The sequence below is a fragment of the Rhineura floridana genome, chromosome 1, assembly GCF_030035675.1.
Source record: "Rhineura floridana isolate rRhiFlo1 chromosome 1, rRhiFlo1.hap2, whole genome shotgun sequence".
Classification (NCBI taxonomy): domain Eukaryota; kingdom Metazoa; phylum Chordata; class Lepidosauria; order Squamata; family Rhineuridae; genus Rhineura; species Rhineura floridana.
The window spans coordinates 264,229,775-264,245,147 of NC_084480.1; the positions used below are offsets into that span (position 1 = coordinate 264,229,775).

At 40.2% G+C, this 15,373-nt stretch overlaps 1 protein-coding gene across 1 annotated transcript in view; it reads left to right on the plus strand.

The window, feature by feature from the left end:
- NKAIN3 (sodium/potassium transporting ATPase interacting 3) overlaps positions 1 to 15,373 on the plus strand; it is a 332,467-nt gene that overhangs the window by 182,924 nt on the left and 134,170 nt on the right. Inside the window, exon 4 of the mRNA XM_061599855.1 lies at positions 11,383 to 11,580. Within this exon, the coding sequence (XP_061455839.1) occupies positions 11,383 to 11,580 (198 nt within the window). The remainder of the gene's footprint in view (positions 1 to 11,382; positions 11,581 to 15,373) is intronic.

The following is a 15,373-nucleotide window of genomic DNA, read 5'->3' on the forward strand; positions in this document are numbered from 1 at the left end:
GGACAGTGGCTGCCCAGTCAGTATAACTACTGTACAAGATCTACTCAGCCACTGTAATTACCTTTTTGTTTTGAGTGCCCTTTTGTCTGGGTCTTGGTTCAGGTGTGTATCCAACTTTGATGTGCTTATGGAAGGGGTGTGCAAGTAGTGCCCCCCCAAGTGTGGAGGCTTGGACAAACATTGTGTTATGGAAAACCAAAGTCTGTGTGAAAGTACATATTTGGGAATGCCATCAGTGTAATCCTAAACACACTTAATAAATAATATCGAACTTGCACATCACAAAATATATTACGGTCATGTCCATAAGCACGAGAAGGGTAGTCGCCCAGGGGATCTTAGTCTCTCTGCTGTTTTGGGAGCAGGGTCCCTATGTCTCCAAGCATCCTACAGTCAGCATGAAAAGGGAGTGTGTTAGTCACTGAGAAAAGTCTTCTAATAGGCTTCCTTGCCTTTCCTGCTGATTGGAGCCAATCAGAGTGAAAGGAGGTGAGTCAGCCACTGAGAAGACTCTTCTCAATTGCTAACGCTCTCCACTTACATGCTGATTGGCTCCTAGAGATGTTTGTTGTTGTGAGAGAATGCATTAACAAAGATCTCATTCTTAATCCAGGAGTAAAAAAGGGTGTATGTGGCTGCAACTATCATGAAGGGACTCTGCACTTCTGAATTTTCTACTAAACAACTGATAAATACCTATGTAACTTTGTGTCTGGAGACTTATTATTAAGAATCACTTTCCATAACTGTAAGGAGGTATGTCTACACGCATGCATCCCAGACTCCTAAATGAGGGGTGAGAGCAGCATAGGTACATAAGCAGATGTCTTACACCAGGGGTTCCCAAACTTTTCTTCTACATAGACCACTTGAAAATTGCTGAGGGTCTGAAAGTATCTGAAAATTTACTATGGGCATATGCAAGATAATTAACTCCCATTAGTGATAAGAGCAAGAATTTGAGCTGTGTGTATGATATTGTAATTTAAAGGTGTAATTTTAATTTTGCTAGCTGTTTATGTCACTACTATTGCCATTACATTCAGTGATATACGGGAATTACTATTTACGAGTAACATTAGTACAAAAGACATTACTAAGGATTCTGTATGGTCTGGTACGGGAGGAGGTCCATGGGGGTGACACCATGAGTTACCGCACCAGGTGACACCAACCCTAGTGATGCCATTGCAGCAATCAAAAACAATGTTTGTAGAAACTAACCTACTGTACACAGGCTAAATTCACATGTGTTGCTCTGCCAACTTTTGCTTCTGACTGAGCCCACCACTCATATGTAGCCCCTAGAAGCTTTCCCAGAAGGGAATGTGGCCTTTGAACTGAAATAATTCCGTTTCTTACAGTGGTCAGCTAAATGCTAGAATTCACATTATTTGACAGAAAGCTACATTAGACATTCAGAGTCCCTGGCAACCCCATCAGCACTTACCCATCGCAATTCCACTTTCATCAGCAGTAGACCTGAGATTCCCTGTGAGAGTTCTGGAATTGTGAAGCAGGATATCTGTGGGGGTTTAGGGAACATTAGATTCATCACTCTGTCTTCCTTACTTTGGCTGTTTGCTTTTTGTACAGCGTGCTTTTACCAAATTCACTGTTCATATATCCATAATTCTGTAGACTTGGGTGGAGTGTGATGTAGCCTAATTCTACACATCTTGTTATATGAGCTGTGATGCTTTGCATTAATACACAGCTAGTTCTGTGCAATGATCAGTCAATGTTCCCTCTTCTAATGTGACAGGGATGTAGAGCAGGAAAGTGTTTAAACTTGGGAATCCCATGCTTAAATTTATTTCAAGATCTTGTTTATAATTTTAGTGCCTATCATTCATTAATTTTTATAATTTTTAGTTATTTTTTAAATTAGGCATATATACTTTTGCTTATAATAGCTTTTATTCAAATGTTATGTGTTGCATTATTTAAAACCTTTTAAAATGTGGTATTTGATTACTCCGTCCTACAGTTCTGTATTTGGATGTAAATTGTGACAAGAGTGCTTAGGAGTACAGCCTTAACATGATTTGTATTACCTTGAAAGTTTTCAAATTTATTTGTCATTAAAGGTGAACACATTGCTGACAAACCATTAAATTTCTTGATGGCACATCAGAGGTTTTTATATGTTTGTTATTATGACCACCTGTATGTTAAAACCTATTAGAAAGAATAGTTATCAATTATGGCATCCCATATTTCTGACCAATTATTTTAATGGACATTTTAAAAGGTGTAACTTTCCATGATAACACACTGAGCAACAGTGATGCAGCAACATGTTCTTGACCAGATTGCTGTGATACTTTCACATTTTCAACATCAATGTAGGTTAGATTAATCTTAAACTTTAGAAGTCTGTTGAGGAAGAAAATATGAATGGACAGTCTATTTCCAGTCCATGTCAATCTTGCATGTGTTCATTGATAAGTCTGTCCCATCCCATATTATTTATTATTTATTTATTTGTTAGATTTTTATACCGCCCCACTAGCATAGCTCTCTGGACGGTGTACAGCAAATAAATAAATAAATAAATAAATAAAATTAATTTGTGATGAATTGGAATTGCTTTTTAATATGTTTTTAAACCTTTTTCTTAAAAAAAAAAACACCCCAGTGTTTCTTAATCTTTTTTTAAAGATGTCTTCAAAGCTTTTAAAAAATGTTTTCAGAGTTGTTTTGTTTTAATGTATTTTAAAAATGTCTGTTTTTCTGAAGTTTTAAAGTGTTTTTAGTGCTTTTGTTTGCTTCTGCGGGCTCCTGCTGGGAAGAAGGGTGGGATATAAATCAAATAATAAATTAAATAAATAAATGTTTAAAAATCCATACAAAAATCCATATTTAAATATGTTAAATACATATTGTCTCTCATTGTGCACATTTCTAAACATATTTTATCCTCAATTACACATCTGTATGTGTTTTGCTATGGGTTTTGAGCCAAGAAAGTTTGGAGAAATGCAAAATCCAAAGGATAATTACATTCTGATGCATACATTAGTCCAGAATGTGTGAATTAGATCAATTTACTTATAGCTGCAGACCGAACGAAATTGTCCTCCAGCGAGTAGGATTGCCAGGTCAGAAGCATCCCAAACCCTGAGAATTTGGGGTGGGCCTGAATAATGTCATGAGGTGTTCCCGAGTGATGTCATGGGGTGAGTCCAAGTGATGTCATGGGGTGGGTCCAAATGACATCATGGGGCGGGTCCAAGTGATGTCACGGGGCAGGTCCAAATGATGTTATTAAACATGATACATTAAGCGTCAACCACAGTTGCTTGACGAATACCATTCATACAAAAACATTTCTCTGATTGGAAATTAAGATAGAAATCTTAGCTAAAAGATGGAGCCTGGGTGGGGAACATTTAATCTAGCCAATTCGCTTCTGGCAAAAAGGGTTCAAGTGCCCTCAGGCCAGGCCAGGCCAGTCACCAGAAGGCCATTGTAGGAAGAAAGGAGCCTATTGTTGTGGAGATGTTAGATGGGAGCACTCAGGAGTAAAGATGGATGCCCCCGAAGAGCTGCAATTCTAAACACACTAAGGGACTAAGCCCCATAGAACTCAATAGGACTTACTTCTCAGTAGATATAGTTTAGATTGTGTTGTTGGTAAAGCTTGACTAGGGATCTTCTGCAAAGATATCCATATCCAAGTATCCATATCCAAGTAGGTTTGGCAACCCCCTACCTGTAATGCTCTGCCCCTACCTTTTAACATTCAAATTTCTTTACAGATTTGACCCTTCACTTCAGAAAGAGGTCTGAGTAATGAGTAAGAAGATTCTCTACACTTTTCTGTCTCCCCTGTGGGCTGCTATAAACTCACTTCATCAGCCAACCCAATTCCAGTGAATATAATTGACAGAGAGAAAGCACACATGATTTAGTCTATCTTCATATTATTATTATTATATAATAATAATAATAATAATAATAATAATAATAATAATAATAATAATAATAATAATAATAATAATAATAATAATAATAATAATAATAACATTTGTATACCGCCCCATAGCCGAAGCTGTCTGGGCGATTTACAACAATTAAAAACATTAAAAACAAATATACAAATATACAAATTTAAAAACACTTAAAAAAAAACAATTTAAAAACACACGCTAAAATGCCTGGAAGAAGAGGAAAGTCTTGACCTGGTGCCGAAAACATAACAGTGTTGGCACCAGGCACACCATGTCACAAAGATCCATACTGGAGAGTCCACGGTGCCGAACAATGCTTCCCAAGGACCACCTTCTGGAGCCGACCCACCAAGTAGGAGCGGAACCACTGCCATGCAGTCCCTCCCACTCCCAACTCAGCCAGTCGTCCCAGAAGGATACCATGGTCAATGGTATCGAAAGCTGCTGAGAGATCAAAGAGAATCAACAGAGTCACACTCCCCCTGTCTCTCTCCCGACAGAGGTCATCATACAAGGCAACCGAGGCTGTTTCTGTGCCAAAACCAGGCCTGAAACCCAACTGAAATGGCAGCAGCTTGGGAATAACAACAATTGCAGCCATGCTACCCAGTATGTGAATTCTCTTTTACCACTATTGAACAAGAAACAAACAACAAGGTGCATTATCAGTGGGTTTAAGAAGGTTGAGCGGAGCACATGGAACCACTGTTGTTGCTTCTATGGATGAAAGGGAGTGAGGAAAAAGGTAAATAAAATGCAAATAGAAAAACAAAAACAAAAGCCAGTGATGATTTCTTAAATGCAATACCATACCAACCACAACAAGATTCCTACGAGTAAGGCAGAAAACTAAGCATCCCACAACCAGTCAGTATTCCTAACCAAAGATCAAAAATATGATAAATGAAGAAATATTTGTATAAGCATGACTATCAAATTTGTTTATTATTTACACAACCTGTAAAGATATTTATAGTGCAATCCTACCTTTCAGAAGCAAGTCCCAATGTATTCAGTGGGGCTTTCTCAAACAGGGACAGAACTGCAACCTCAAGTGATAAGTAACTTCATTCACACAACCCAAAATTCAGAATCATGCAACTTTAAGCTATTTTGCAACTTTTTAGACTTGTTTTTATGGTTATTGGATTTTAAGGGGATTTGTTTCTTATTGTGAGCTGCCTTGGTTTCCAGACTGCAACCCTACCTCACAGGGTTGTTGAAAAGATTCTCATACACACACACACTGGAGATGTAAAAATACATACACCCCATATAATAGTTTATTGTCAAAACCAGTTGATCATTGCAGAACATTAAAAAAAAATCAGTATTAGTTTCCTACATAATAAAAACAGTGATACCTAAGTAAACCCTGCCTAATTGCTTTAAAAATAGGATTGGAGGGGGAGAGAAAGCTATACAACACAAACACAATTCTTTCCTATGTTCACTCAAAAGTCCCATCAATTTACAGCACTATCCTGACCATGTCTACTCAAAAGGAAGTCCTATTGAATTCAATGGGGTTTACTCTGGGTATGTTTACTCTGGAAAAGCAAGTATTGGATTAAAACTTCATATTGGGAAGTTTGTAAAACACTGCCCTCTTCAAAATTTAAACCTGTCTGACTCCTATATACAAGAGAGAAAAAGACTGAAAGCTTACTTATTCAATCTGTGAGATGTTCAGAAAAGCAGGAAAAAGCACAGTTTCTGAGCCTTGGGCCATTCAGTGCCTCTCAGCCTCAGAGGGAGTCAATGGTAAACCCCCTCTGAATACTGCTTAACATGAAAATCCTGTTCATAGGGTGGCCAAAGGTCAGAATTGACTTGAAGACAGACAATTCAGTTTGACTCTATAATTTCTTGGCTCTATAATTTCTTGTCAATCACAATCGTGACTTCTTATTGGCTACAATCCTGAAAGGGCAGTGATTAGAGCAGAATTTAGAGCAACTAAGAAGTTGGGGGGGCTGATGTTTTGGTGTATATCTCTGGAACCAGACCATCTAGAAACTTAATTTTTTTAAAAAAATGAAAGCTGAGAGTCGAGATTAAGGTGAGTCACCCGGAGACACAGAGGGGACCCCCAAAAACCCGAGTCTGTGGCTGAATATGGAGGTGGCTGAAAATGGAGGTCTGGAAACCCTAACCAGAAGTAGGATTGGATAAATCAAGTACACATCTATGTGGTGCAGTCCTCATGCACTTGGGTGGCAAATAGGGTTGCCAGGTCGGAACCATCCAAAAACCTGAGAAAATGGGGGCGGGCCCTAGTGATGTCATGGGGTGGGCCCTAGTGACGTCATGGGGCGGGCCCTAGTGATGTCATGGGGTGGGCCCTAGTGACATCATGGGGCGGGCCCTAGTGATGTCACGGGGCGGGCCCTAGTGACGTCATGAAGCATGATACATTGTATCAACCACGCTTGCGTGCAGCATACCATTCAAAAAAAAATTTCTGATTGGAAATTAAAATAGAAATCTTACCTAAAAGAGGTCCAGCTGAAGTGACAATATCATTCCTTCTCACCATCTTAGGGAGTATGGATGGAAAATGGAAATGGAATGCCTTCAAGTCGATCCCAACTTTTGGTGACCCTATGAATAGGGTTTTCATGGTAAGAGGTATTCAGAGGTGGTTTACCATTGCCTTCCTCTGACTTTGGACACATATACTTTGGACACATAATGAGAAGACATGATTCATTAGAAAAGACAATAATACTGGGGAAAACAGAAGGGAGTAGAAAAAGAGGAAGACCAAACAAGAGATGGATTGATTCCATAAAGGAAGCCACAGACCTGAACTTGCAAGATCTGAACAGGGTGGTTTATGACAGATGCTATTGGGGTCGCTGATTCATAGGGTCACAATAAGTTGAAATTGACTTGCAGCCACATTAACAACAACAACTGAATTAAAGATACAAAAAAGGAAAGTGGAAGGTGTTTTATTTTATTTTTTACAGCCTGGAGAAGTGGTAAGAGGTAAAGTCAGGAATGAATGCATTTTTTTAATGAACAAGATAGCATGTTGAACTATCTTGTAAAAATGAACTAAGAGTGCTTGCAGCAGCAATGCTAATGCAGAGTGAGCCAGTTGTTATCTGCATGGTGCTATGAAGTCAGTTGTATGTTAACTGTATGCTCATGCAACAGATGGTATAGCACAGTGGGGAGGAGAGCCTGGCTGGGAGTCCAGAGTCTATGAGTTCAAATCCCCACTCGTGTCTCCTGGATGTCAAGGGCCAGCTAAAGATCACCCCCACAGTGAGTGGCTCAGGGATTATGTGCCCTGCCACCTGTGGGCAAGGTGCATAGTCGCAAGGAGCCGTTTCCCCCAGCTGGCAGTTGCGGACAAGGAAGGGACTGGCTTGTGCAGCTGTGGCAAGCTGAGCAGGCCCTAGCCAGGTGGGGAGTACTAGCCTTAGATGGTAAACCGCCTCTGAATACAGCTTACCATGAAATCCCTATTCATAGGGTAGCCATAAGTCGGAATCGACTTGAAGGCAGTCCATTTCCATTTCCATGCATATCATTAAACAGATGCAGTCACGTTTTTGGACTTTATTGTGATTGCTGGTCAAGCAGGATAGGGCTCATGGGAGTTTTAGTACAATATCTGGAGGATGCTACTTTGGCTGCCTTTGGGATAATAGATGGCAGCCTTAAGTCTGAAATGGTGTTTGGAATTCTGTAGAGACCAGCCAGTACACATTATGTCATAAGGCCAATTCTTAACCATTTGGCTGTGGCAGTTACCTGAAATTGCTCTTTCGTGGGCTCTCACAAACACCACCAAGCTTTTCTTTTAAAACAGACCAGCTTGTTTAAGTACATACAAAGAATAAAAAAGGAAGTCAACTGACAAGAACAAGACACTTTTTTTCTAAGCAAAATTGATCAAAGGAAAAAAGTATGCTTGTGTGTGTGCCTGTGCGTTTGTGTGTAACACACACACACACACACTTACATGTATTATAGAATCACAGAGCTAGAAGGGGCATTTTAGTCCTTCTAGTCTAAGCCCCTGCTGGAAGTCCAAAACCCAGAACAAGATCAGGTCTGTTCGCTTAAATTGCCACATTAGAGACTTAATGAGACAACACGAGTCAGTTTAATGGGAACTTTCCCACAACAGGGTGACCATATGCTTAGATCTGATAGACCTGAAGTAGCTGACAATTTAGGGCAGACTTCCCCAGCTTGGTGCCCTCCAGATGTTAGCTGGTGGCAGCTGTATGCCCAAAGATATCTCGAAGGCACCAGGTTGGGGAAGGCTGCTTTGGGGAGATGGGAAATGTGCAGAAAAATGGAACAATGGCACACATTCCTATTTGTTGTAATTTCAATCTCACTCCCACATCCTGTCAAGAAAAGACAATTACATGATGATTCTGTCCGTTTCCAGCAGTGCAATTATCCAGAGGAAATAGTAAGAAACTGAGGATTAGGGCCAAACTCTCTCTTTCTCTCTCCAGCCTCTCTCTCTTTCTCTTTCTCCAGCATCGCTCTCTTTCTCCAGCATCGCTCTCTTTCTCTCTCTCTCTCTCTCCAGCATCTCTCTCTTTCTCTCTCTCTCTCAGCATCTCTCTCTCCAGCATCTCTCTCTTTCTCCAGCATCTCTCTCTTTGTCTCTCTCTCTCTCTCTCCAGCATCTCTCTCTTTCTCTCTCTCTCTTTCTCCAGCATCGCTCTCTTTCTCTCTCTCTCTCTCCAGCATCTCTCTCTTTCTCTCTTTCTCCAGCATCTCTCTCTTTCTCCAGCATCGCTCTCTTTCTCTCTCTCTCTCTCTCTCCAGCATCTCTCTCTTTCTCTCTCAGCATCGCTCTTTCTCCAGCATCGCTCTCTCTCTCTCTCCAGCATCTCTCTCTTTCTCTCTCTCTCTCTCTCCAGCATCTCTCTCTTTCTCTCTCTCTCTCAGCATCTCTCTCTCCAGCATCTCTCTCTTTCTCCAGCATCTCTCTCTTTGTCTCTCTCTCTCTCTCTCCCCAGCATCTCTCTCTTTCTCTCTCTCTCTTTCTCCAGCATCACTCTCTTTCTCTCTCTCTCTCTCCAGCATCTCTCTCTTTCTCTCTTTCTCCAGCATCTCTCTCTTTCTCCAGCATCGCTCTCTTTCTCTCTCTCTCTCTCTCTCCAGCATCTCTCTCTTTCTCTCTCAGCATCGCTCTTTCTCCAGCATCGCTCTCTCTCTCTCTCCAGCATCTCTCTCTTTCTCTCTCTCTCTCAGCATCTCTCTCTTTCTCCAGCATCTCTCTCTTTCTCCAGCATCTCTCTCTTTCTCTCTCTCTCTCTCCAGCATCGCTCTTTCTCCAGCATCTCTCTCTTTCTCCAGCATCTCTCTCTTTCTCTCCAGCATCTCTCTCTTTCTCCAGCATCTCTCTCTTTCTCTCTCTCCAGCATCTCTCTTTCTCCAGCCTCTCTCTCTTTCTCTCTCTCCAGCATCTCTCTCTTTCTCCAGCATCTCTTTATCTCTCTTTCTCCAGCATCTCTCTCTTTCTCCAGCCTCTCTCTCTTTCTCTCTCTCTCTCCAGCCTGCTACCCACAGCAGCAGTGGACGCCGGACGGGGCCAGCTCCTTCTTAGCCCCGAGGATGCCCGGCCGCTTCACCCCTCGTGCTGTGGGCGCCGCTGGGCGGCAGCGGCCGCGATGCGCTCCCCAGCCAGAGACGCTGCAGCTGCCGCTGCCGCCGCCACTTCCGAGCTCCATCGCGGCCACTCCCGCCCAGCGGCGCCCACAGCAGGAGGGAGAATGACAGCGCCGTGCTCGCCTGACTGGCCTTTTAAGCAGCGCCCGCCTCGCGCGCCCAGGGCCAGCCCCTCGTTGCCGCTCCCGCCCGCCCCTGTCCAAGACAGGCTGCTGCCTGGGAAGACAGAGCCCGGCTCCGGCGGCACTAGCTCTCCCTGCCTCAATGACAAAGGGCGGGAAGGCGGCCAATGAAAAGCCGGAGATCATCCAGTTTAAGCAAAGTATTGCCGGAGGCTGGAGATGGCCCCTTTTTCCCTGAAACTCCGGCCAAAAACCGGAGACCTGGCAACCCTAGTGGCAAATGTTTGTTGTGGATGTGAATATTCTGGATTTGAAATACTTCCATTTCTCCATGAAGATTTTTTTTTAGTACTGTAGTTCAGTGGTCTCTAAATCATGAGCCATGCAATGGTAGCATTATTATTATTATTATTATTATTATTATTATTATTATTATTATTATTATTATTATTATTTCTATCCCGCCCTTTCTCCCTGAAGGAGGCCAGGGTGGTAAACAAAGGGCAAAACACTAAACACATCTGAAAAACATTTAAAAAAATAAAACGTATTAAAAACATATTTTAAAAATCTTTAAAAGCAATTCTATAGAGAATTCACTATGGATAATCAAAATGTAATCTTTACAAGCAATATGATTATGATCTACGTAGTGTAATATTTGGGGTTTATTTTGTTGGTTGTGTTTATATTTTGTTTTGTTTATTTTGAAAATTAAAAAAAGTAATTCCAAAACAGATGCAAACTGGGATAAGGTCTCTACTAAAAGGCTTGTTGAAAGAGGAAAGTCTTCAGTAGGCGCCGAAACGATAACAGAGATGGTGCCTGTCTAACATTTAAGGGGAGAGAATTGATGGGGATATATATTTCTCACAGTGGTTGTAGCTCTGTATTGCTCTTTTTACATTATTGTCGGGAAAGTCAGTCACCACAGGGAACAGCTAAAAATAGTTTTATATCTAACTCTGAACTAATGACAGTGTGCAAGGGAGAAGGAATACTCCATTGTTAATAGCATTACAATGCACTATTAAGTGATGAGAATCTAATGACTAAATCAGTCTTTCTAATGAGGCCATCTGAACTGAACACTTTGCTGTGGAAGGGTTCATTCTCTTCAATGGGCTTTATTTCTGCAGATCATCATCATCATTTTATATAATTTATGTGACACCTATGACACCGTGGGCACTCTACAAAATGTAACAGTCAGTTCACAAAGGAAAGGGGAGAAACTAAGAAGCAAGAATGCATGGACGTACAATACATATATATGCACAGAACAACAGATGGCAAAGGATACAAAGGCCACAAAGAAGTGTTTTAAGCAAATTTATAAAAGGTGAACGATCCTGCCAAATATTCAAAGGAAGAGCGTTTCATGCATTGGAGAAACTACAGTAAAAAGAGAGAGGACAGTGCCAGTCTGTAGGTCTACAGTCTAAACACTGAGTAGACGCCTGAGTACAGCTTATGCCAATGTAATGTTTCCTGTTCTTAAGAGACTGGATTCAGATGGTCGCTCCCCAGTCCCTGTACTCTTCAGCATTAACCATGATACAGTATACTGTTTGGACTGAGATGAATGCTAACCATAATTAATGCTTTAAGTCAGAGTTTGAAACCCTTCTTCTTCTCTCTTTGTTTACTAGGAAAGTGATCTCATGACTTTTAACATCTCAATGCATCGATCCTGGTGGCGAGAACATGGGCCAGGCTGCATACGAAGAGTGGTGCGTCCTTCAGCTCCTGGGATGCTGGATGATTTTTCCTATGTCTCTGTGACAGGCTGCATCATCGACTTCCAATACCTAGAGGTCATTCACAGCGCCATCCAGATATTACTCTCTGTAAGTCACTGTTTACTGAGAAAATCAAATTATGCCATTCCTGTGTTGCTGCCTTATACAATTTACACATTGCCACTACTGCTTTTTCAACCCAGAAGCCTAGATTTTTGTGTTAACTTGAGACAAAAAGAAGAGGATTAAAAAATATTACAGAAGATGTCACCAGGTGAAACATTTCTATATAAATATATATAGGGAAGGGAGGAGATGTATTATAGAAGATTGTCCCAATTTTTTATCAAAATTTAAGAATATTTCTGTGAGTGAAGGTTCTTTTTGTGACATGTAAATGTTGTGCAAAATGGAGAAGTTACATACTTCTGGTATCTATAGCCACCAAGGATATGTGGCTAATAGCTGGGAGCAGCAGAAATATGTCTCTATATTTTAGTTTATTTCTCAATGCCGAAGATGGTTCCTGAATCCTATAACACTTTAATGCTTGTTAATGCAGATATTTCTTAAGTTTATGTTTTGAGTTTGTCAGGAAGGCTTCTATTGCCTAGAGGCTACACTGGAGGACTCGCATATGAAATCCTGTACACACAAATTTACGTGTACCTCACAACACATCTTTACACCAACACACAGAGACATTGTTATTCATGCATGCAAATGGCATTGTTTCATACATCTACAGAAGAGCGGCCAGAATTATTTCTTTCAAACATACAAATAATCCTTTGTTTCATTGGCGCTGCCTTCAATAGGAACTGTGCACAGCTGTTCCAAGAATAAACTTGCTACTAGGAATGGAAGAGAAGCATTTTTCTCCATCTGTAGGAAAACCTCATGAAGAAGGCCTAGTTTAGCACAACTGGTGCTGCCTATGCAGATGGATGGGAATTTTACCAAAATTAGCGTTCATCAAAATAAAGGATTCTTAGAGCTGTTTTAGATGAAGGATATAGAAGACCTAGTTTGGCTCATAGATGGGAAGTTTTATATCTTTTCAGGTAATTGAGCATGTTTGCCCCTTTGCACAGCAGCAGTTTTCAATCATGGTGAGTAAAATGTATATGCAAAAACACATGGAGTAATCTAATCTAAATGTGTTCATATTGTATGTGAGTTGAAGATCTTATCCAAATTTAGTCAACTGGATGTGCATGGATCTTTTTTCTAGTAGTCCCCTGGTTCTTCATTGTATCTCCTTGCCTGATAAAGTTTAGGTTAGTTTTAAAAGTTAGGTCATTTGTGAGAAAGGGGCGGAGAATGGAAAGGTAATAATGACTATAATAATTAGGAAAGCATTGTAAGAATGGAGCCCATTTAGAATTGGTGGCAATTTTGTCTGTATAATGTGGTTATCCATAGTGCCTTATTTTGTAAATTAGCATAAATCATTATGTCAATTAGTGAATGAAATCACAGAATGGGAAAGAAGAGTCAATGAGGTGCCTCAATTAGCCAGAAAGAGGTTATCTTCATGGGGAAAGCTTCAAAACATCAAGGGAACTTAATCTGCTGGCGTAAAAGTCATCTTCTGATTGTCAATCACCTGCAATTGCCCATTAACATGAGAAAGTGTTTGATTAGACTGGGGCAATGGTCTCTTTACCCTTTTAGTGTATGTTGTCCTGGAAAGCTAACCACCTGAATTAATCACTTATTTTCTAATTGTGCTCTGTGACTTGGACAGGCAGTGCTGCCTCTTACGCATAGGGTCTTAAGAGTGGACTCTACTGTGTGCATTTACGTTACATATATTTTTCTTTTACTAACATATTATATACTGCAAAAGAACTCATCCTTTAGGATCTTTTTCCTTTTTAGAGGCAGTGAATCTTTGAATTATTATTTTTTGTCTGAAAAGATGTAATAATGAGGGGATTTTTTTAAAAAAATATTACATGACATGTAGGCAATTGACTTAAATCATGTGGGAAGCAACTCAGAGTATTTTTTGTAAAGTTTCTCTGATTAAATATGCAGTCATTTTGTTACCAGACTACTTGATTTGTCAGAATTATGGATTGTAGCCAGCGGTGTTGCTCAGCTGATGGCAATGCTTCTGTCAGTGGAATAGGGAGAGAAGCCATTTTCAACCATTTCTCCTGGGGCCCCTCCCCAGATCTGCTCTGGAGAATCTTCCAATCCTGCAGAGCAGATTTAGAAGGGTGCAGGGGTCTGCAGGGGGGAGAGGGAATTGCTGAACATTGCTTTCTTTCCCATTCAGCTGACAGAAATCTTACCGTCAGTAGAGCAGCACCATTGAATACAGCCCTTAGGAGTGATTTTGCATGTCGCCATTCTTAATCACTGTATTGCAAACTCAAATCAATAAAATTTGGGATCAAATACATTTAATGCAATTTCAACAAAGCTCTTCAGAAAAAAAAGACTCCTAATAAGTGTTGGAAAGCCAATGTACGTGTTCCTCCTTTGGCAGAACATGGTTTGTCAGGAAATTACAGATCATTCATAGATTATGTTGTTTCCCCTCCCCACTCCCAATGCAGCAGTTGGTTTATTTTTCATGTAATCCAAGTGGTTCCGCTTGCAAGGAAAGTGGTTAGCATGCCACTTCCTGACCAAACAAGAAGCACACAAAACCTAAAATTTGTGAGAAGGTAATTATCTTACATCATCACCTTCTTGCCCTTTGCCCCACACTTTTAGGGTTGTAATTTGCTATTAGGTAGTTGGCTTCTATACAGTATTGATTTTTCATTATACTGTGTAGGATAGAATACCAAACACACAAGGCTGAAGTTTGATAACAAGTGTATCAGATGACTCTCATTTTGGAGAAATTAAATATTTGACTCATGAATACATTTAAGTGCATCCTTGACTTCAATAGTGTATATAATGTTTCTCTTTGGTATGCTTTAAATAAATCTTCATAACTATAAATACTTTTAAATAGTCTCCTGAACGAAGATTCTTTTTTCCTAAAATGAAGTTAATGGAAAGACCCTTTAATATAAAACAAAACAAAATTGGTTACATTTATTTCACTGTCTATAGCCAAATAGCCTACAGCCAAACTATCCTGAATACACCCGATCTCTTAAGCTAAGCAGGGTCAGGCCTGGTTAGTACTTGAATGGGAGATCTCCTAGGAATACCAGGTGCCATAGGCTTAGAGGAAGGCAATGGTAAACCACCTCTGAATATCTCTTACCATGAAAACCCTATGAATATATCAAAAAAAGATAAGTCATAATCTACTTGAAGGCATATAAATATACACTTATGTAAACAAATCTTTTTCACACCCATACCACTACTTTGATTGTTCCTGAACTAAATGTTTAGTTTTCTTCACGTGGAACTTTTTGTGTGAACCTGTAGTAATATAAGTCATTTTATAATGCAGCAAAATGTCATAACAAGTACCAAAGCTTGCTCGTGTGCAAATGAAATACGTGAGTTCATTTTACAGGAGGCTACTTTAACTCTCATCCTGACGGGGGGGGGGAAATCACACTAATGTTTTTTGGGGGTATATTTTGACCCCAATGAGATTTCCAGTGGTAAGGTGGGGTCATTTTTTAATCCCAGAAACCATTTTCTTTGGGGGACAATGTCAGCACAAGTGTGCTTAACAATATCCAAGTGACCAGAGCCAGAAAACAGTTATTTAGAGGAGGTAGAATTTTTCTGAGTGGTAAACTCTTGTCCCTTCCTTATGCTTATTGAATAAACAATAAATTTTTTATGTTCAGTTACAAACAAAAACTATGTTTTAAAGGGGGGAAGTTAAAATATGATAAAAATACTGTAAACTGTTTAGAAACAACTTTAATCTGCTAACATTGGCTGGGGTCAAAACAGACCCGAATGG